General features: G+C 38.0%; 1 protein-coding gene across 1 annotated transcript; it reads right to left on the reverse strand.

Moving 5' to 3' along the window:
- Nucleotides 1-685: 685 nt before the first annotated feature.
- On the reverse strand, nucleotides 686-23,538 carry pdk4 (pyruvate dehydrogenase kinase, isozyme 4). The gene is made up of 11 exons (XM_041248911.1): nucleotides 23,170-23,538; nucleotides 18,583-18,724; nucleotides 14,849-14,920; nucleotides 14,172-14,395; nucleotides 12,159-12,215; nucleotides 11,779-11,856; nucleotides 4,594-4,670; nucleotides 3,626-3,724; nucleotides 3,146-3,256; nucleotides 2,241-2,354; nucleotides 686-1,744 (listed from the first exon to the last, which is right to left on the reverse strand). Exons 1-11 carry the CDS (start codon nucleotides 23,285-23,287, stop codon nucleotides 1,601-1,603), a joined length of 1,236 nt encoding a protein of 411 aa, XP_041104845.1. The 5' UTR covers nucleotides 23,288-23,538; the 3' UTR covers nucleotides 686-1,600.
- Nucleotides 23,539-24,467: the final 929 nt, after the last annotated feature.

The following is a 24,467-nucleotide window of genomic DNA, read 5'->3' on the forward strand; positions in this document are numbered from 1 at the left end:
ACTCTAGAAGACCTTACTTACTTTCTGCTATGTTTGAGATCTATGTGTCCAGTGTTAACTAGCTCAATAAATTGGCATCTCAGCACATTGAACCGAACGACCCACAAACCAAACTGTTTAAACATGAACTACTTATCAACTGAAGAGCAAGCTCTGTAGTCGAGACTCAAGTACGTGTCTAATGCGGATATCAATATTATTAACTCAGCCGTTAGGAGGAAATGCATTACAAAACATCATAACAAGAGATATTATACAATGCTAGAAACATTAAAAAAAAATTGAATATATGCAGATAAACATAACCTAATTTTGGCAATAGTATGGTTATAAGATATTGATCTAGCAAAACAAAGATTGACCAGTAACAGCACTTTAACTGTGTTCGATAATGCAACAACCATTTTATTAACCTTAATATACAGAAAATAATAATACAAATCTTTCTTGAAATAACTGATACATACATATTTGCTTACTTTTAAAAAAAGGCATTCTGTGATGCCATCAGAGTTTTCTACAGTATTTGGCATACAAAATAAGGCCTTTTTGGTGGGGTACAAACAGCTTACTTCAAACGAACTTAGTTTGACAGTGCTTGGTATATCTTATACACTGAAAATAGTTTAATATTTAATATTCACCATCATTGATTCATTTTGTGTGTATGTGTGTTGGCGGGGGGGGGGGGGGGGGGGGGGGGGGGCTTAAAGTCTGAAGAGGCTGTAACATACCAAATAACAGTCACATACTTGAACTACAGATTTACATAAGTAAAATTAGATTTGGAGTGTGATATGAACAGTAACATTAACAAACCAACAGTTTTATATACTAACTACCTACATCGTCTGACAGTGAAAAACAGTGAAATTGTGTTATAAAAATAAAAGTTACTCATGTCAGTTTTGTGGTAATTATGAAAAAAGTTAACCACATTCAATATGAGTGTTTTATGGCATACATACTGGACGATCATATTTAAAAAACGTCACCAGATTTTTTTTCAGCTTTTTATTTATTTTTTTTTAGTTTAACCTTTCCACCCAAATTCCAAAATGTAACCTGCTGCAACACAAATGGTGTTTCTTATTCCTGGAGTACAGCCATTCACCAACTGAACCTGAGCTACAGCTGTTACAAGCAACAGAACCCTGGAGGCAAGAGCCTAGTCTGGGAAGTCTCTTTAGTGACTGCCTAGTAGGGGTTGTTAAAGCTCAATGAGCGCGCACACACACAGAGTCAATTTGCCACTGTGTGGAAAGGAAAAAGAAAACAAGCAACAAAATTAATTATAGCTTATGCCCAGGAGAGTGTCTATAGTCTAAGCAGTAATAGTCACAAAGAGATTAACATGCTGCTGACAGAAAACTATTTTATATTTCTTCTAAATGATGACTAATCACTTTGTTCAATTAGCAGAATGAACGGTTACATTCTAAAATACTACGGTAATGTTCTTCTCTCCATGTGTTTATCTGTTGAGCCACAGTTGAGCTCTGGGGTTTGTGTTTGGTGACCAGGCAGGAGTATTAAATTTGGCAAATCTCCAAAACAACTCCTTGATCCACACCCAGCTTTGTGCAAAATGCTACATCTCTCATACGCTGACATCATACTTCCCCAGCTTCTTGGGGTCCTTGCTGGGAATGCACCAGTCGTCTGCCTCTATACTTGTCTGGTAATGCCTCCAGGCTGATTTGTTGAAGACAGGCAGTCTTTCCACTGATTCTGTTGATAAAGCCTTAAAAACAAAACAGAAGCAAACTGTTGCTTTTGCAAACCTACATTTGTGTTTATTTACATTTGTATACTGATCAGACATGGGGTGAAATTACTTTGGTATTAGATATACATTAATTTTTTAGTGTTTTATAATTTAGATAACGGTAAGGCTCACAAAGTCTGCGAGTTATACATAAAGTATTTAAGCTAAACCACCACCACATTTGTTCATACCAGACACTGTAGTGAAAATGAGTACAGAATATTATTTATGTTAGGAACAAATTATTAAATTTCATGCTGGGCCCAAACAGCCAAACCACCAAGTTGCACTGTGAGCTTTGTTTTGTGTAACACACTGCTGATGCCGCAAAGCTTGGCATAACAGGATCTGCAGAGTTGGAAAACTTATTTTGCAATCAGGGCAAAAGGAATAACACTGCTGCAATGTGAGAATGGAGATTAGGTTACAGATCTATAGGATTTACATTGCCATTTCACAAAATTAGTTTTACCTTCAAATATATAACAGCAGCTGTACCATATCCTTCCATGGAATACAACTGCAAATCTCCCTGAAAGTATTTGGCATAAAGACGAGAGATGGGTAGACCGTAGCCAAAGCCAGCCTGAAGAAAAAAAAGTAAATTTTAAAGCTCTGAGGACACACTTGACCTAACTACCAGTGTACAAAACACCACAACTGTTAACATGACACTGGGAGTGGATAACAGTAATTAGAGATAGAAATGACAGGCTTTTAAAGTTTATACTGTATCACAGTATCATTTAATAGCCCTTGCCATGTTTCAGTAGGCGCTTAGACACATCACAGAGCAGGTTGACAAGAAAATAAGTCAAAGAAAAGAAATGGATTTGGAGCCACCCTCAGTAGCGTGTACTGTGGACTACATTCCTCCTTGCTAGATTTTTCAAATTTTAGCACAATTATATTTAGGGCTGTATTTTTTCATGGAAATTGCGTATTTCACAGCACAAGTATAAATATGGTTATTTAATGATGTTTCATGATTACACATACTATTTATTAAAGCAGAAGATGCATTTGCAATTTATCATTTTCAACAGAGTTACTACATAACAAATGTTCCTAAATATTTCAATGCTTCTCAAACCGTAAATGCTAAATTGTAGAACATTGTTTTTTATGTCCAACTTTTAAAAGACATTCTATTTTCACCTGCAGTGAATTATCAAACACAATAAAAATAAAATGTAAAAAACAGGCAGGTGAAATGTGAAAATGTAGTGGACAGAACAATTTTCAGAAGAAATGCAGCTGGAGTCTTTCATTAGACATTTTAAAGAAAATCGAGCAAACTAAACAGACTGCCAGATTCCTAAATTCAGTGCAATTGGTAGTTTGTCAATAATGCAAATGTTTGCTGTATATTCTTACCAATGGAGCATTACGAGAGTTGTCTATGACAGGCTTTGGAGCTGTAGAATACATGTAACTGAAAAGTCGGTCAATCTTCCTCAAAGGAACGCCTCCACCTCTATCCAACATCTAGAACAAAAGGTTGTCAATAACGGGTCAAGAATGACTGGCAGTAAAGCATTAAAAAAACACTTTTTATATCAAGGTTATTTGGTGGCTTTGTTTTCTAACCTCTATCTTGAACCATTAGAGCAGAAAAATAAGCAACCAAACTAGGTCTCTCATTTAAACTTGTACAATTAATTTAATGTTTAAACTAAAACAGAGATCAGCCACTAAACTGATTCAGAAAAAACATGTTTTATAAGCATCCATTTTAGTAAATGTTTTACTTTAATATGTTTGACCAAGTTTAAACTGTGCAGTTTACTGCAGTTGGTCAACATTTACAAAATGTGTGTTTAAGCATTGAGGCCTTAAGACAAACATTTATTGTACCTTTATTGTCAGGTCTTCATCTCCCAATGAAACCATCACTTCTATAGGAGGGAGGGAAGGGCTGCACTCATGAGTCTCAACAGTGGCTCTCATTGAATTCTGTAAATTAAAAATGCCTCTATTACATTTTTCACCCCAAAAAACCCCTAAACTGGAAAGTTTGTATAGAATGACACTTTGCTGGTAGTCTCTACCCAGTCATACCCAAAGAGTAGCTGGAGCTTATTTAATGCAGTGAGGCAAAGCTCAGCATGAAGCACTGGGTCTGTTCAGTGGAGAAACAGACTCACTGACTCCAGTGCTGTAAAGCTAACATTTTACAATAACAAATAGAGAAGTACACTCAACTTTACATATACAGAGACTAAACAGGGGTTGGACAGGCAAAACAGGGATATGAAGCACACACATGGAAATGGTGTGCAATTAAAACAGAAACAGAGTTAAGGCTGCTCATTAGATTTACTTAGAGATCCATCTGTTCAACACCATAGGCATTGCTCTTAATAAATAGAGCAATACATATCCTTTATAAAAATAGAAAAGGTGTTGTTGATCATACTAGACACTTCCTTCGAAGTTGGGCCAGTGTTGGAAAACAGGAGTCATTTTGGTGCAACGTTCCTGATCTGTATCGTACGGCAGACAGAAATGGATCCTCACTGACTGCTCTCTCAAATCTGTAGCAGCACTGGCAATTTTTATTTATTTATGCAGAAACCCCACACAGACAGATCCCCCCCCCCACCCCTGGCAATTCTGGAAAGGTAAAACATGTGATATGCATTTCTCATTTCTACCTCTGGCAGACAGATATGTTTTTGGACTCTTGAATATACATAAAAAATAAATAAAAAATAGATGTTTGTTTAAATATCCCAGTGTCCCAGTACTACTGGTCATCAACCAAAAAAATGTGTATTGACTTTGAAACCCTCAGCTTTAACACACATGACAGAGTACTGTACCTTGAAGAGTTCAAACAACATATGGTACAGATGGGACGGGACATATACAATGTGGAGAGGTTGACCCACTGCCTTTGCTAAAAAGAAAGAAAATGGTAAAAAAAAAAAAAAAAAAAATATGTATTACATTATTCACAAGCAATTATAAATCGTAAACTGCCATCACATTTACTCAGTTAGACTGCCATTATTCCAAGAGCAGAAAGCAAACAAAACCCTATCGTTAAAGTCTGGCTAATTGTTAATACACTGGCAGTAAAAAGGGCTGACTGATTAAAACAAAAAACAAAAAACAAAAAAAAAAAGTTTCTTTGGAAAACAGAACACCTCATGCAGAAAATCTAATCTGTCCTTGGTAAAACTTGGAATTGATTCAATAACGGAAGTGTAATAATGTATGTCACGAGTGAAGGCAGAACTGAAAAGCTGTCATTTTAAAAGACACCAGTGCTTATATCTCATACTACAAATCTCATTTGCCAAGTCTCCTTTTCAATTGATGCTTCTGAATGATACTGTCATTCCTCAGCAAGCAAAACAGTAAAAATTAGTTTCTATAACTGTGTGCCGTACTGCTGCAGCAAAACAGTGCGTCTTAAAATATCCATCTATAAACCCCTAAACAGTGTCAGGGCTTAATCTGGGAGTCTCTGCTTCTGAATAAGGACTTTGCATTCAGACTTTCAGGTTAAAAGTTAGCTTATGTACTGTAAATGGCTGCCTGCCAGAACTCTTTAGATCTTGGCTACCTCAAAAGTTAAATAAAACTGAATAAACTTTACTTTGTTTTTATTAGCATTTTGGTTAAATATGACAGTGACAGGAACAGACTGTACACATTATTTCCAGAAGTAGTGTTAAAAGAATTTCCTTTTGGCACATATAATCCTGTGAGATTGATAATATACCTGGCTAATAACAACATGGAGCTGAAATCGATCATTCGCACTACTGTACAGTTCACAAGTCAAACTACAAATATAGCCTCTTTGTTTCACATTAACTTCTGTTACTATATGCAGCTAACCTCTCCAAAAACATATTGAAATAATGGTATATTCCTATACCACTGGCAACACTGTAGCACATACACTGTTGGAAATGAGATGTACTAAAACTGTGTTTTTCATGTTTTTTTTTTTTTTCCTTAAAATTTAGTTATTCAAACCGAGTTAGGACTATTCAATGCAGTGCGCTACTTTAGTGCAAAGGCTGGGACAGGCAGATAAGTTTTTTTTTTTTTTTTTTTCCTGAAGTTCACTGAACACAAGCAGTAAGAACATAAGAAAGTTTACAAACGAGAGGAGGCCATTTGGCCCATCTTGCTCGTTTGGTTGTTAGTAGCTTATTGATCCCAAAATCTCATCAAGCAGCTTCTTGAAGGATCCCAGGGTGTCCGCTTCAACAACATTACTGGGGAGTTGATTCCAGACCCTCACAATTCTCTGTGTAAAAAAGTGTCTCCTATTTTCTGTTCTGAATGCCCCTTTGTCTAAACTCCATTTGTGACCCCTGGTCCTCGTTTCTTTTTTCAGGCTGGAAGTCCCTTGGGTCGACACTGTCAATACCTTTTAGAATTTTGAATGCTTGAATTAGGTCGCCACGTAGTCTTCTTTGTTCAAGACTGAACAGATTTGAGCACAGATTAGAAAGCAGTGCATTTATGTGAATGATACATGTAGATTTGTTTATTTAAATAATGCTGGCTAAAAAAAAAAAAAAGTCTGTAATTTTGCGAAGACAAATGTGTCTTCATAACGTGCAAGTTATTAATTTAGTTAGTATCAGTGGTGTAACCGATCCAGAACACGCCGGAACAGCGTTCTGGTACTCCCCCCCCCCAAATCGGCAGAACCTTGACTTAAGAATGAATTTAAAGAATAATTTCGATGCATGCGCCCCGATGAAGCACTCTCTTTCCGTACCAGGCCATCAAAACAGACATTAGGAACCAGATTCCCTATGTGCCACAAATGATTGTACAAGAGTCTCCACCTCTGATAACCGGCACATATTTTAATATATGTTTGCAGTCAAGTCACACACATCTCCCAATTCCCACACAACTGTACGATTCAGTCCTTGCGACGCAATGAAGAGAACATTAGGAACTTCTATTACAAACTACTGTACTAAAGTTTAATAAGGCTAACAATGTTTGAGTAAAAATGCTGATGAAGTAGCCAAGCTAGTTTTTTTTTTTTTTTTAAAGCCACCAAAAACCGCACTTCTATTTAAGATATTACAAAAGCATAAATAAGTGCTACACATTTAAAAAAAAAAAAAAAAAAAATATAGTATTTATAAACTGTGTGTTTATTTATCTGCTTTGCTTGTTTTTTTTTCTCAGTTTACAGTAGCAGAACTGCATCCCTCTGCCTCTCCCTCCTCCCAAACTCTATGGTGCCCTATGGAACTATCACTTCTGCTAACAAAGCTGATTTCATCTCTGCCTTTGCCTCCCACACCTCTCTCTCGATTTCCTTGCTCTCACCGAAACCTGGCTCTCTCCTGATAACATTGTAACTCCTGCTGCCCAGTCCCTTACTCCGCATTTCACTCGATGGGGCTAACCTTTCCCTGTCAACTCCTGCTAATTGTGCTTTACCTTCCCCTTGGACCTCTCACTCACTTTCTCGATGAACTCTACTATCTCCTCTCCTCTCTCCCCTGTCTACCCCAACTGTCCTGTTACATGATTTCAATATCCATCTCTCCAACTCCACCCACTCTGCTAGATTCCTTCCTCTCCTTCACTCTCTCCACCCCTTCCTACCCACAAAGCTGCCATCAACTGGATCTCACCTTCTCCAGGGCCTGCTGCTCCTCCACCCTCTCTATCAACCCTCTGAACCTCTCTAATCACTATTTGATCTATTTTTCTGTCTCTCCCCTCTCCCTACTCCTCCTACCCCCACTGCCACCTCCCACCGTAATCTCTGCTTGCTCTCCCCATCTGTTCTTGCCTCCACTGCTCTCTCACCTCCCACCTATCAACTCCTTTTCTCAGCACTCTGTAGAGTGCGACCTCCACCCTCACCTCCTCCCTTGACTCCCTCGCCTCACCTTGTTTATACTGCGGCTAGCTGGGCTACGTCACATACTTCCTCCAGATTCTATCGCCTTAGTGCGATAGATCCTTCCTAGCCTTCATTGGACACGAGAGTCCTTGAGGTTGTACGCTCACACCGCTAACCTTGGGTTATGCGGTTCTGATGCGTCCCTCATATGCTGCAGTTCCTTCTCCCTCACGACGGCTGTGGTATACATTTCCCCATACGTAATGTTTTGTTGGTCATCTTTGAATTGAAAGGGAATATTAGGTTACACAGCGCAACCCTGGTTTCCTTAAAGAGAAGGCAACCACCAACCGTGAGGTCACATCGGTCGCCCTTACAGGTTTGATACAAAAAGAGAAATGGCTTTTCGTGGAATGACAGTTAACCCCTCGGTACGCGGGACCGACTATAGGCCCCTTCCTGGATGATAATCGGCAGCTCTGGTACAGAGAGCTCAGTGAATACCTACTGATAGGCAGGCATATCCCATACGTAATGTTTTGGTGGTAGTCTTCTCTTTCAGGGAACCAGGGTTATGGGAAGTAACCCTACGTTCTGAAATTGGTGATGAATAAAAAAAAAAAGTGTTTGTGCAATTCATAATTTTACTGGATGCACAGTTCCAGAGGGGGGGGGGGGGGGGGGGGGGGGGGGGACAGGAGGGCACCGTGGTGATTGCAGTTCTGCACTGGTGATGACCTAAAATTGAAAGGAATAGAAAAAGAACATGCACGATAAAAATAACTAAACCACCAAAGACAGTATTTGCCTGCAAGATGCTTTCAAAACAAGACCAATCTATTAGCACCGACTAGCCTATAAAAGTGGTATGCATTACCTATTAAATGTTACCTCAAGCTCTATGAACAAATAAAACGTGAATTTATATCATTTTGTTTAAGAAATCTATATTTTATTGGCGTTCCGGTACTTAGCACTACACCACTGATTAGTATTTGTTTCACATTAGAAAGTTGTTTTAATTAATGGCTTTCAAGGCATTGCTTGGTAGTGAATCAAAGACAGCTGTAATATACAGTATATTAATTTATAAACATACCCATAATAAAAGAAATGCAGACTACATACATATCTTATAATTACACCGTGTAACAAATGTTTATTATTTTTTGTTCCTGGGTAGTAAGTGTTATTTCCTAATTGCTTATGCCTCAGAAGTATAGGAAATGGCTATTCCCCACAAACTTTGCTTTTGTGACCAGGACAGTGATATTTAAAATATCACTATTTCCAATGAGAAAACGGGCGCTTGTGTCTTTTTGTTCACAAAGTCAGAAATTTACAGTATAATCGTAAATCTCAAAAAACTACTCACTTCTAAATCTATTGTATTCATTTTTGTATTACTTTAGTATAAATACATGTTAATTTGGATTCATATGTTGTTTTTTTTCTAACTATGTGAATGAAAAGACACACATTTGCCCGTTTTCCCATTGGAAATAGTGATATTTTGAAATATCACTGTCCTGGTCACAAAAGCAAAGTTTGTGGGGAATAATAGCCATTTTCTATACTTTTGAGGCATAAGCACTTAGGAAATAACACTTACTACCCAGGAACAAAAATTGTGTTACATAGTGTAATCTATGCACTGTATTTCAAACAAACTTTTATTCAAAGCTATAGTGGTTAAACTGAACTGTTATATGAGGAGGAAGTTAAATGTTAGCAAAACTTGGAAAGAAAATGTAAATTAAATTTTGTACTAGTCGCATAAGTATTTAGCCCCTTATGTCAGTAATTGGTAGAAGCTCCTTTTGCAGCAATTACTGCTATGAGTCCTTTTGAATAGGTCTCTACTAGCTTTGCACAATGATGGTGAAATTTTTGCCCATTCTTCAAGAGAAAATTGCAGCAGTTCTGAAGTTTGTTGGGGATCGTCAATGGACTGCAATCTTCAAGTCTCGCCATACATTTTCAATTGGATTAAAGTCAGGACTTTGACTCCAGTGTGGCTTTGGCTTGGTGCTTCGGGTCATTGTCCTGCTGAAATGTGAATTTCCTCCCCAGTTTCAGAGTTTTGGCTGACTCAAACAAGTTTTCCCCTCAAGGATTCGCCTGTACTTTGCATAATCCATTCTCTCCTCTATCCTGACAAGCTTCCCAGTCCCTGCTGAAGAGAAGCATCCCCATAACATGGTGCTGCCACCACGCTTGACAGTTGGGCGTTGACCGAGTGATGTGCAGTGTTGGGCTTGCGCCAGACGTAACACTTGGAATTTAGACCGAAAAGTTCAATTTTTGTCTCGTCTTACCACAAAACCTTTTTCCACATGTGTGCAGTATCATCTATATGCTTTTTCGCGAACTCCATACGTGCTTCAAGATGAGCCTTTTTGAGCAATAGTTTCTTTCTCGCCACCCATCCATACAGGCCAGCTTTTTGTAGTGACCGGCTTATTGTTGATGTGTGAACACTGACTCCCATCTCAGACACAGAACTTTGCAGATCTCAAGGTCACTGTTGGCTTCAGAGTGACATCCCAAATCAGTTTCCTGCTTGCCCAGCTGTTCAGTTTGGGAGGGTGAAATGATCAGAGTAGTGTATGGGTGGTATGATGCATCTTCCACTTCTTAATGATGGACTTCACTGTGCTGAGAGGGAAAATCAGCATCTTGGAAATTTTATTGTACACTTCTCCTGCTCTGTGCCTCTCCATCACTTCATCCCTGACTTGTTTCAAAAGCTCCTTGGTCTTCATGGTTATTTTGTTGGATCACTAGGAGAGTTGCAGCTTGAAAATCTGTACATACCCAAAGAAAATCATCTACAAGTTAAACCACTTTGAGTACACACAGGCTGAAACCATTTCACTAATTGTGACCTTTCAAACAAATCATTTGCACCTAAGCTGATTTAGGGCTGCAGTAGCAAAGGAGTTGAATACTTATGCAACTGAGATTAATCTGTCTCTGTAAATCTTACTTATTTATATTCTATATGCATTTAACTTTGAAAGCGTCGTGCAGTACGCCAACAAATTGTGAAAACTTTGCAAGGGGTGAATATTTCTGCAAGCCACTGTAAAACATTCATACTGAACATTATCTTTTTTATGAACATAAATTGTTTTGCACCGCAAAACTTTGAGGCCCTATTGGTAAACTGAGTATCAGAACAACTGCTTTGTAAAAGTGAAATAAAACATGAAATAAAATGCAAAAAGATCTGCATCTTGGTTCATTTTTAATGGAACTTTGAGGAGATTTTAGTCAGTCCCAGAATACAGCTGTGAACCGAATATGAAACTACTCTCCGAGTTAGGTCTTTATCATCCAGAAAATCAAAGCCATCTTAGTTCACATGTCAAAGTAAAGATACCATTAGATTTTATTTTAATGGCCAGAGGAATTTTCATACAAATGTGAAAGTTTGAAATGGTGAAACTTTTCAGAAACACTGTATAAAGTTCATTATCAACACAGAGACATCACCTTGGAGATGGAAAACATAACTAAAAAGTCTGAAAAGACATACTGTTGCTATAACAGTCTGATAATCTAGAAGATACATGTTGTGACAAAAAATGGAAGTAAAATAATTGAAAGAATTCAAGTGTTAGCCAATTCTGAATACCGGCTGTGAATTTTTTTCTTTTTTCTGTTAAATCATAAAGAGACTTTGTGGAAATAGAGCCATTACTATGACTTCAGGGATGCATAACCCTGGCACTGTGCGTTTACCCAATTGGTCACTGTGCCTTAAAATGGATTACTGAGTTAGTGTTTTCATTCATCACAGATCACAAGAGTGATAGTAAGCGATGGCACTTGCAATGTGCTTTACGAAACACATGCAGCGACGACCTCTGTGTCTTCGCAACCTCATCGCAATCACAGGACTTTTGTGAAATGGGCCCCTGTTCTCTCCTGGTCATGACTTTTGACTTTGCCTGGTAGCTGCTTATAATAACCTCTGACAGCCAACATCATGAATCAAAATTTAACATCTGACAGTGCATAGAGCAGCTTATAGTCACAACACTGGATATCTGCTCTTATGAAGTAACTGTTACACAAGAGGACATGCGTCTTGTTTCAGTTTTGAAAGGGCAAAAGGGTTAATTGGAGTCACTATGTTACTTCCACTAATTTAACTTACCATTCACCTGTTTGATTATCACCTCAGGGGATGTCAAGTAATACTGATCACACAGCATCTTTGAACTTTCACATGCATCTGTTAAATGCAAACAAACATATAAAGTGAATGATTTATAGCACTAGGGGTCACTGATGTTTTATTTGTACTTGAGTATTGTTTTAAGCTGGTCTGTAAAGTAAAACTTAAGACATTACACAGGTGTTCAGGAACAAAACATGAAAGCTTGTGGAACAGCTGAAAAGCTAGTTACTGATTTCTACCTGTATGATTTATTTTATTTATAATATATATATGAAGTATGAAAGAAAAAACAAACTTACTGTACCTGAAGTGATGTCAATATTTACAATGTTATCTTCCTATATTCACATCATTACCTTTAACAACTTCCACTACATCACAGTTAGGGTCAATGCTTCCTATGTGCTTAGCCACTCGTCCTAAAGACGAAGGATTTCTCTATTCTCGAAGATAAGAGTTTTGAAAAAAAAATACTAATTTTATATTTATATATCATATATATATATATATATATATATATATATATATACACACACACACACACACACACACACACACACACATATCTCTCTCTCTCTCTCTCTCTCTCTCTACCGGTCAAAAGTTTTAAAACTCCCTAATTTTTCCAGTTTTTATTGAAATTTAAGCAGTTCAAGTCCAGTGAATAACCTGAAATGGTACAAAGGTAAGCGGTAAACTGCCAGAGGTTAAAAAAAAAAAAAAAAAAAAAAAAAAGTTTAGGTTACCAAAAACTGAAAAATAATGTACATTTCAGAGTTATACAAAAAGGCCTTTTTCAGGGAACAAGTAATGGGTTAACAACTTATAGCTGTTCTTTAGCAATGGATGTAAATTAAGCCTTGAAAGTTGATGCTAACAATTCCTACAGGTGTCCCAACTTTTTTTGATTACTTACAAACCCTCTCTGTATAAAAGCAGTGTTGGAACAGACTGTTACTACACCCTCGTAAGCATTATTTGGACAGTATTGTACTGCAGGAAGTAGTATATTGCTATCATAATGGCGAGAAAAAGGCAATTAACAAAAGGAAGACAGACCATTCTAACCCTTAAAAGTGTCGGTCTTTCCTTTAGAGAAATTGCAAAGAAAGCCAAGGTGTCAACGAGTACAGTTTCCTACACCATCAAAAGGCACTTGGAAACGGAGGAAACTGACAGGAAGAGGTCTGGCAGACCCAAAGCCACAACAGAATCAGAAGACAAGTTTCTGAGAGTCAACAGCTTGCGTGATAGGTGGCTCACAGGACAACAGCTTAACACTGGTCGAAGTAAGCAAGTCTCAGTTTCAACTGTGAAGAAGACTTCGAGTGGCAGAAAGAAAGCCATTGCTAAGATGGCAAAATGAGAAAAAGAGGCTTGCCTTGGCCATGAAGCACCACCAGTGGACTACTGAAGACTGGAAGAAGGTTTTATGGACTGATGAACCAAAATTTGAAATCTCTGGTTCATCATGCAGGGTTTTTGTACACCGTCGAGCAGGCGAAAGGATGGTTCCTCGGTGTGTGACACCAACTGTCAAACATGGAGGAGGAAGCGTGATGGTCTGGGGCTCTTTTGCTGGATCCAGTGTCGGCAACTTGCACAGAGCGAGTGTCACCCTGAACCAAAACAGCTACCACAGCATTTTGCAGTGCCATGCAATACCCTCTGGTATACGCCTAGTTGGTCAGGGGTTCATCCTACAGCAAGATAATGACCCAAAACATACCTCCAGGCTATGTCAGAACTACCTTAGAAGAAAGGAACAAATCATGGAATGGCCAGCACAGTCTCCAGACTTAAACCCCATTGAGCTGGTTTAGGATGAACTGGACAGAAGGGTGAAAGCAAAGCAACCTACAAGTGCAACATTTGTGGGAACTTCTGCAACAGTATTTCTCCGAACAATATTTGATTTCCATTGTAGAAAGAATGCAGAGTGTGTTCGGCTGTTACATCTGCAAAAGGTGGCTACTTTGAATAGTCAAAAAATTAGATTAAATTTTGTTAAACAAAACGATTCCATGATTTCTTTTTATCTCCAACTGTTTATTTGTTCTATGCTTTAATTTCAGAGTACACAGAGACATTAAAATGCGTAAATTTCAATACAAACGGGAAAAATGGAGGTGTTCTAAAACTTTTGACCGGTAGTGTGTGTGTGTGTGTATATATAATATATATACACACACACACTTTAGTTTTGCAGATTAAGGAAAAGTTAGACAAAGTTCTATACTTAGGTAAATGATTTACATCTAAATGTATTAATTTCTTTAATAATTTTGTATAATCAGTTATGCTAACCAAGATAACAATCTTGTTTATGGTTGTCAACTGGTGACAAAACAAATACTGCTGCATGTCACATATTGTCTGAACATTATAAAATGTCCTAGTGTACTTACTATGCTGGTTAATGAGCATGCGGATAGAAATTCGGCTCATGTAGAAACGATCAAGGAAGTATTGCACATTCTGATTCGTGACTGGGTCCACGCCAAAGGACTCTTTATACTCGATGACCCCCTGAGCCATGGTAGGCATCACATTGTTGTGCCTGTTTCTGATGTTCACCAGAGCCTCTGTAAAACTAAACAAACACCAATGTGTTCAAACTCAGAAGGGAGTATTTACAAAGCTGTTTTAATGGATTAAATTAAATGTGTGACATTTTCAAGATGACTAAAGAAAATTTAAAAACAGACTTTCTTCAAAAAATAAACAAATAAAATAAAAACTAAAAAATGCATCTTGTGTACAGATATCATCCTGTTCATAATGATGGGATGACTTTGCAGTTGTAGTTGCAGAGTACAAGATTTATTTTTGTGATTCATAATACCGTATGCTGAAAAATATGTTGCGTGTAGGACATAATTTTGTAGTTTGAGTATCTCTTATACAAAAAGGACACACCCTACACCCAACATATTAACTTGTATTAAACAGTAAGCCACATAGCAAGTTTTTTGTTAAGCTGTTTTTTTCAGAAGAGATGGAGGGTACACCAAAGAACTGTACACAGCAGGGATGACCAACGTACTTGGATAAAACTTTTCCATCATCGGGATTCTTCTCCTGGAACTCCACTATTTCCATAAGACTCTGGGCATACCTGTTAAAAAAAAACAAAAAAAAACAAAAAACACACAACATCAATAAATGACGTCAAACGGTACAGTGATACAGACACAGAATGATTCTTTGTGATAAATCTCCCTCCCAACCTGTGAGGGAACTGTGTAAAGGGAACAGAGTGCCCTGGACCAGATGGCCAGACAATTAATTTCCAGGGTTAGACGGAAGTCGGCCAGCTAGAAAGTGGGTGGAGCTACGGTACACTAAATCATCGACCTAGAAGGTAAACGATGTGGCAGCTGCAGATTGTAGGAGTGGTTGCAAAAGTGGATATAGCGAAGTGATCTGTTCCTTTGAACAGTTAATGCTGAACTGGAAGGAAAAAACGGATCGTTATCGTGAGAGTTTTGTTTGTCATGTCTAAAACCTGCTTGTTTGCTGTTGTTAGAAGGCTAACACGATCACAAAAGGCTAGCACTTACCCAGACATCACTGCACCACTCCATGATAAACTGTATTGACACCATAAGCACTATAGCACTTACTGTGGGCTTGTGTTTGTGTTTTGTGTTACGTGTGGGTGTTTAAGCTCGGGACTATTATACATGACCAACCTGTGGATTAAACAGAGCAATACACAACGCTGTATTGCCTGGAGTGTTCTCATTATTATTTAATGTGCTTTGTCATCAGACTTTGGAATATAAAAATAAGACATCATTGCACCTGGATTATCGTTGTTTATTAATCACCGCAGTACTCCTGCATCTGCACACTGTATGTGGCAAAGTGGTTAACAGTCACAAATGATACATTAAAATATTGAGAAATAAATAGGGTCTCAAAATTGGGCAGTTGCCATGTGAGGACCTTATTATGGCTCGCACTGTGATCAATACAACAAGATAGAAGAACCATTAATTACAGAACTACAAGACTGTAGGGCCCATTTTGTGACCTCTTCAGCTATAAACAACCACAACAGTTCCTTGTCACTGAGCAAACAAATGTATGTGCCACTTGCCTGAGCTGAATGTGCTATACACCAAAAAACACTGGTAAAATAATTACAATAATGCCTATTGTATTTTATTTGCCTACCGTATGAGCACATAATGCATGTGGCTATGGGTGTTCTTAAATTGAATCTACATTATGCATTTATTAAATGTATTTAAAAATTTCTCCCATAAGAGGCATTATCTTTTTTTCACAGGAATCATTCACTGCCAGCTCTAGAAATGAAAAATATAGTTTTGATGAAAATATTATGCTCATGATATACTTTGCAGTATGTAACATCCAGTACTTTATAACCATTTTAGTATTCTTATAATAATCATGTTAATTGCCTAACTCTTTCGTGCTGAGAACTGAACTTTTTGTAAACCTGTAATATAATGTATGAGAACTTTCAAGAGAGGTAGCATCTGTTATTTGTAAAAAAAAAAAAAAAAAAAAAAAAAAAAAAAAAAAAAAAAAAAGGAGTTACTGACTGCCTGCCAAGTTAAGATAGGCCAAAACATATTCAAGGTCTACTTTGAGATGGGAGAGATAATGAAGGGTACATTGCATTTTTGTGGTAATGTGAATCAAGGGAATAAATGAAAGATCAGCGTAATCCGCTGCCACCTGTTCTTCGTCCCAGCCGAGTAGCTGCTTGGGGATAAGACAGAAACTAAGACAAAGTAAGGGAGATAAAAATGCTGGTTAGCGAGCAAGACTGAGACACAGACTTGGAGGACAAAGCACAGAGCTAGCCGATCTTTTCCAAAGCTACCTACTGTTGAAGGACAGATGCCTTTTGACAGCGCTCCCACTAGAATCTGGGAACTAATATCCACTTTGTGGACAGAAACCAGCAGAAATGCAAACGTATTGATGAAATAGAAAAATAAAAATACTTTGAACACAGAATGGAGACAGGTTCAGAGACAAGTACAGACTCAGAAATACAGTAAACTTTAACAAGTGCATTTACATGCCACTTCAAATCCTGTTAAAACCTGATTACAGAGCCACTCTGCCATGTAAACTCTGCAATCAGATTTCTCTCCGTAATCCCATTCCAGGTAATCAAATTTGCGGACGTTGGTTACCCGATTCAAATCCGATCTCGTTGCCATGTTAACGTGGTGGTCGGATTACAATATTATTTCAGTAGTGCGCACGTGTACTAAAAATCAGAGAGCAGTCGTGCGCATGAACGGTTGTGCGTGCGAGTTGAGCATGACGTCTCGTCAGAAGAAAGCAGCTTACTACTTAAGTGACGAGGAAACTTTAATAAAATGCATCAAGGAATTAAATGGAATGGGGTCTCTGACACACAGGTATACATCATTTGGGCTCATAAATGGCTTTACCATTTCGCAGAGCTTTTCACATGACACTCGTATCATACAGAAATTCTCTCTCCAATCTGCATCTGTAAATTTCCCCAAGTACAGTTATGTACCACCAAGCCCCACCTCTTTTTTTGACCCATACAGTACAACTGGGCTCACTGAAAGCAACAGTGGTACGTAACAAAACTGGGGTGTAATCGTCAGTCTGGCCCCGTCTGTCCTGCTCTAGAGCTAAACGCTGACGACGCAAAAGCATGAGCATTCCAAGATTCACATTAATGTTTAATTGCATCAACATCACTGTTGAAATGCACATTAGGAAAAACGTGTAATCAATCTGCATCCTGACTTGAAAGAAAATAAAATAAAATAGAAAGGAGAATAGTAGCAGCCTCGGAGGCTTATCTGTGGTGGCTTGACTGGTGGCTCTGCGCCTGCAGTTTCTAAAAACATCATCGTAGCATTTAACCCTTATGTAATGAATGTTTTTATGTATATATAACAAGATGACGTATCTCTAAATTCGTCAATTTATAAGTAGGGAAATCCGATTACATCAATGCCATGTATACCGAGATAACTATCGCATTGGCTTAACCAGTTGCCATGTAAACTGTATTCCAATTGTGAAATACGATTCCGCGGAGACTACAGAGAAATCAGATTACTTCATGCCATGTAACCGTTGTGACTATTCGGTCTCATACTGTATACATGTCCAGCTAAGTTCTGTATATAAATAACACTACAGTGTCATATCATATTGCACACAGCAATGTAGAACACAAAGCTTAACAGATGCTCACCCGTAGTCAGAATAACACAAGATGTCATTCAATAGCTTAGCAAATTAAGTGTCAGCACAGTGAAAAAGTAGATCACTTAATTTGCTCACTATTAAAATACACCCTCAATCTACCAAGTATGAAGCACTTGTCAGCATTGACCTCAGTATGGAAACCATACTTGGTCACAGTACAAAGCAATGGATACGGTTAGATGGGACACTGTGCCTCAAGTGTTTTCTGAGACACAAGTTGTTGAAAAAACTCCATCTCCCCTTACAGGTATGCTTTAAAACAGATTTTGTTCCTACTGACTTTCTGTACAAGTACTGACACTCCTGTAGTGTATAGCAATCAAGCACAGCAACAGGGGCCAAGGTTAAAAGCACTGTATAAGATGTACTTTAATATAATGATTATTACCATAAACTGAGTGTTGAAACATGTTGCCTAGGGAACAATCTTTAAAAAGTGACTGCTAGACCAAGACAAATATAGTGACATGGTGCAGTATGTTCACAATGTTACACAAGTCAGAGTATTTCAGTACAAGGTAATTCTCAGTTTACCAGCTCTGCAGCAGCTGTAGCGAAGGGGTGCACAGCATCTTGTCAGGAAGAAAATCAACCTCTTTCATGATGTTGGCCAACCTGACAGGAAGTTCTTGCCTTAAAAACACAAAAGAAGTCTTCTCACAAGCATTGGCTGAACCTATTTAAAAGAAAAAATAACTCAATTACTATACAATTTTAATTAACAACTGTGAATGTAGATACTCAGCTGTACCTACTGTATAAACTATGGTCAACCTACAGATGGACACATTTTGTTCAAAACAAAACTATTGTTAATAAGAATGCAAATGTTTTACATTTTACAAATGACATAAAACGTACTCTAAATTACACCAAAAAAATAATCTGAATTATAACAAAAGACACTGCCTGCAATATCTTAGGATACAAAGTTTCCGTACCAGAATGTTGCATCTTCCATAGCTATGTGAAGACAAAGTTACGAGTTATTAGGTAGAAATGGGACTAAAGAATTCACTTTTCCATACTGGCATGTATTTCCATTTAAAGCTCTGGATTAAGAAATAACCCACGCCCTGGAAGTGCGGTAAATAAGAAATATATTATATATCTTTCCACTGAGAAAAAATAGTCCCTTAAGACTGTTTGATTGTAACATATTTTGTACTTTTTTTTTTTACTTGCCATAAACATTACATTGAACATTGCCATTTACAGTAACATTTTGAGATGAAATGACGTTTGTGAATTGAAAGCAGACTGATTTCCCACATCCGAGGGAGGATTCAAGGAACAGCCAAACACTGCACTGCATTGGCACTCGAGGGTTGGGCTTCCGATATTTTTTGTTGTTGTTGTAAGAAATTACACTGTGTAACAATTTTTTTTTTGTGGTTCCTGGGTAGTAAGTGTTATTTCCTAATTGCTTATGCCTCAAATGTATAGAAAATGGCTATTATTCCCCATAAACTTTGCTTTTGTGACCAGGTCAGTGATATTTTGAAATTTACCTATTTTCCAGAACATTCCAGATAGATTCAGTGCTGAGTAAACTTGGAGTAACTTTTAGAACTTTCCAGTAATATAAATAGTAGTAGAAATACAGGGGCCTTAAGCCCACAAGTTCAGTTTAGTTCCAGCTGCCTAAGTGGATACATATCTGCATTTTTCTGAGATGGCATCAAGAGGCAGCAAAATGCGCCTGCCGGATGCTTGTAATGTCTGCGGCCAATTTATCAAGACAAGAGCAAAAAAGTACTCTGTGGAAGCATCTGCTAAGATGTGCGAGGCCTACAAGGCATATTTCGGCATGCCTGTCGGGGATCAAGACAAACCCTGGGCACCTCATTTCACCTGCGAGCACTGCAAAAAAACTCTGGAAGGTAAGATGGACAATTGTTGCTTGGAATTTTATGTTATAAAATGTGTTAATTTTTAAAATTGTAAAAGTTTTTAATTTTAAAATGTTTTACAATTTTCAATGTTATTGAAAAAATATTTTATATGAAAAATGTTGCGAGAATCTCTTACACATTAGTCATGGGTGAAATAAATGTATTTTTGTAGGATGGTACAGAGGGGAAAAGAAAGCCATGAAGTTCGCTATCCCAAGAATTTGGCGGGAACCCACTGACCACTAAAGCAACTGCTACTTCTGCATGGTGGACCCTTCCAAACGTCGGACTGGCAAGAATGCACCTGCTATCACGTATCCGGACCTTCCTTCATCCATCGCCCCGGTGCCACACTGCCATGAGCTCCCCGTACCCACTCCTCCGGAGAGAGTGCAGCCGTCTTTAGAAGAGAGCAGCAAGTCAGAGAGCTAGGAAGACATTGTAGATCCAGATGACAATTTCAGAGGTGGAGCTGAGGAGAGAAACCCATACTACCCCAACCAAAAAGACCTCAACGACTTGAGAGATCTTGGTCTCACCAAGTCCAATGCCGAGCTTTTGACGTCTAGGCTCAAGCAGTGGAACTTGTTGGATGAAAGTGTGCAAGTCGCAGATCAGAGGAAGCGTCACCAACTTTTTTCCAGCTTCTTCACCCGTCAAGATGGGCTCTGCTTCTGCCACAATGTGACCAGTCTGTTCGAGGCAATCGGAATCGCCTGTAACCAGAATGAGTGGCGCCTCTTCATTGACAGCTCATCCAGGAGCCTCAAAGCCGTGGTGCTCCATAATGGTAACAAGTACCCGTCTCTTCCCCTAGCTCACTCAGTTCACCTCAAAAGAGGATTACATTCCTGATGGATCTCCAAGGCGGTTTTACCAAGTTTCCCTGCTATCTTTGCCTTTGGACAGCAGGGACATCAAGGCGCACTACCACAGGCAGGACTGGCCACAGCGGACACAGTTCTCTGTGGGGAGGAACAACGTCAAGTGGGAGCCACTGGTGGACCCCCGGAAGGTGCTGATGCCGCCACTGCACATCAAATTGGGCCTTATGAAACAATTTGTCAGAGCTCCAGATAAGGAGTCGGCAGCCTTCAAGTACCTTCAAGACTTCTTCCCTAAGCTTTCTGAGGTAAAGGTCAAAGCCGGTGTCTTCTTCTGACCACAGATAAAGAAGATCCTGGAGTGCAATGAATTCCCCAAGAAGCTCACTAGTAAGGAGAAAGCGGCTTGGAACAGCTTTGTCGCAGTGGTTTGGAGCTTCCTGGGCAATCACAAGGCCAAAAACTATGTGGAGCTGGTTGAGACTCTGGTGAAGAACTACGGCACAATGGGCTGTAGGATGTCCCTCAAAGTCCATATCCTTGATGCTCATCTTGATAAATTCAAGGAGAACATGGGAGCGGACTCAGAGGAGCAAGACGAGCGCTTCCACCAGGATATACTGGACTTTGAACGCTACTACCAAGGACAGTATAACGAGAACATGATGGGAGATTTGTCCAGCCAATCACAGCACTTAATTTATCCAAGCCATTTTACAAATGTAGTTATGCACTACTGTAGCTCAGTAACCTTTTACATAAGTCCATGATTTACAAATAGGAATTAGAACACTGTGCCGACATAACAATAAATAAATGGAATTGCATACTAACATAACGTAAGACCGCTTTTTTTCTGGCCGCAAGCTATAACAGTCCTGTACAGTGTTCTGACTAACTATTCCTTTCCTTCGCAACTTAGCAGGATGCATATGCACAAACAGTGCCTTTCCCCCTAACTAACAATGTTCAACTACAAATCATACATGCATTTATCTGTTGAGTTCACCCATCAAAATACAGTACTGTACTGAACTACAATAACTGAAAGACATCCAGCTACTTTCAATATCCAGTGACAAACACCCTTGTCTAAATTTAAGCAAAACATTTGGAGAACAACAAGTATTCCCTACCACAGCTATGAATACAAAAACCCCTTCCTGATAAACCAGTGCTAAATAATATCCAAACCAAGTTCTGTCACAATTGAATAAACAAGTGCTTGTCTAGATACACTGTATGTAAAATGCTTACAGAGAGACAGCCTTTGTACTCTTTGACCCCCATGTCCTGATACTCTCAAGTTTCATCTGAAATGGGAGAAGCAGCTCTCAGTGCAAAACATGGATGGCCTTCGTATACCCAGGGAGCAACAAACTAGTGTTGCGGTACAGCACCTGCTGCCTCGTATAAATTACGTGGCATCAATGTTCGTCACCAGGATACCATAAAGGCCTGAAAGGGCAATTGGAGCGGTTGGCTGAAAAAAAACACTTACATTTTGAAAAACACATCCAATCTGGACAAGTGATAATGTGGTAAAAAAGGGACAAATCAAAGCAAGCTGGTTAGCATCTTAATCTAGGTTAACTCAACTGATTACAGTAAAGTAGCTTTGGTAGACACCATATTCAATAGTAATTACTAGTTTGTTAACAAGACCTGATCTATGCCATGTCAAGGGCAGATGTCTTTAAAAAAAAATGACTAGTAAATTGGATAAAGAAAGAGGGTCATCAGATGTAATAATGTACAAGGATGTTAACAGCATACCAATTATGTTTTACACTTTAGTATTTCCTTATAGGTCTGAATCTGTGGTTGAACAATATTATAATAAATGTAATTGCTAACGACAGGAAAAAAACAGAAACGTTATATAAAACGAGGCAACGCAACTCTGCTTAATATCCGTGTGACAAAACATGAATGTAATTAATGAAAAACAAACACAGCCTTCTTATCCTACCCAAGTTCCAGTCCTCTGTTCTTAGTACAAGCTAAATTAAACAATGAATGTTTATATACTGATCAAAATACAGTATGCGTTATTTTGTTTTTTAACGAATACATTTTAATAAAATAAATTAAAAAAAAAAACAAACAACCTGGCTTAATGATTAATTTAACTATGATTTCTGAATTAAAAACTATTTTAAACTTAAACAATAAGAAGCTAACTTCATATGATTGAAACTCACCAATTAATTTTGATGCATATTTAACTGAATCTGCATGGACACTGTACTAAGCTCTTCAGCATTAAGGAATTAAATTTACTACACAGCAGTGATGGCAAACACCATATATTATATATATAATATATATATATATATATCCTATATTATATATATTGTATTATATATAAGTGGTTTGTTGTTATTATTAGAAAATCTCACCAAAATCAAGGAACTGCTTCATTGACAGAGGAGAAGGAGAATATTTGGAGAATCTCTCGATTTGTTTGGGTATGTTTGCCAAAGCAGCATTACACATTAAATACCGTGCAAATTTCATGTTTACTTAAGATTTAAAACTAAATGAGCCCCGCTTTGTGAAACACGTTTTTTTTTTAAATCCTTCTCAGCCTCCGTCTTTCACAGTTCACCTACGCAAATCTAGTATAAAATACCGCTGCAGTTGTAAAACAAACAAAAAAAAATAGTAGTTTGATCTGAAGTGTTTTGATACTTCCATGCAGTCAGCTCTACCCTACGTTAGACTGCCCTGCATGTTATCAAGAGGTAGTTCTGAAAAAAATAACACTGTTGTCGTCAGATTTAGTATGATTGACATTCACACAAGCCAATTAGAGTAGTAGACTGCATTAGGGGGTTGGGGGAGGAATGATTGCATTGGATATGCTGGTGGAATTTTGAAAGACGACAGCAGGGCCTTGTTGCTGTGCAATTACCCGTCAAACACCGGAAGCAATTGGGACAATTTTCACTTAAAGACAACGTTAAACGCTGCTTACAACATAAAATATACTTTTGGGGTTTTTAACACATCATTAAAATAAGACGTATTTTGTGTGTGTGTGTTGGTTTTCTAGATGCATTTGCATTTACTTGTTTTTTGGAGAAAATAAATAAATAAATAAAACATTACAACCAGAGGTCCCGTGAAAAGTGGGATTACATTATTATGATGACACTTTACTACTCTATATTTACTGCCACATTTGTCATGTCACCACAACATGATGCATTTACTTGATTTATTAACTGAAATATATTGTTCTCTGTGCGTATAGTACAATATCATCTAAAAATACTGCTTCTTAAGTAAACACTACAATTTACAGCAGTAATTTGCAGTAAATGCATTTGTTTAAATAGTGCATCAACTTCACTGACATTGTAAATACTCCAGAATAACCTAATACTATTTTCACCCTGTAGCATTCCACAGAATTTACTCTGACACATTTCAAGGTGGTTTATTAAGTATTTATTATGGTGTCTGTATATTTTTTATTTATTTAAAACAAACACATTTACACTAGTTTACTAGTTTACTAAGCCTGACACTTCATTTACAATTGTGTCGAATGGGAATGCTCAATATAAAGATTCATTTATTTTATGACATGATACTGCCCCCTAGCCATTTAATAAAGTAGTTGTCACTAAAATGTATATTTCCAGTATGATGAGTCATACACTAAAATACTTCGAGATTTGGTACAGTAGCT

Source organism: Polyodon spathula, chromosome 4 (genome assembly GCF_017654505.1).
Source record: "Polyodon spathula isolate WHYD16114869_AA chromosome 4, ASM1765450v1, whole genome shotgun sequence".
NCBI classification, from domain to species: Eukaryota; Metazoa; Chordata; class Actinopteri; order Acipenseriformes; family Polyodontidae; genus Polyodon; species Polyodon spathula.

Bases quoted from the DNA above. Each gene is read 5' to 3' on its own strand.
- pdk4 (XM_041248911.1), bottom strand. From the start codon at position 23,287: ATGAAATTTGCACGGTATTTAATGTGTAATGCTGCTTTGGCAAACATA. The intron at 14,921-18,582 runs GTAAACTGAGAA...TTTTTTTAACAG, and splicing joins CTACAGCTGCTGCAGAGCTG to GTATGCCCAGAGTCTTATGG. The intron at 3,257-3,625 runs GTACAATAAATG...CTTTTGTTCTAG, and splicing joins ATGAAGACCTGACAATAAAG to ATGTTGGATAGAGGTGGAGG.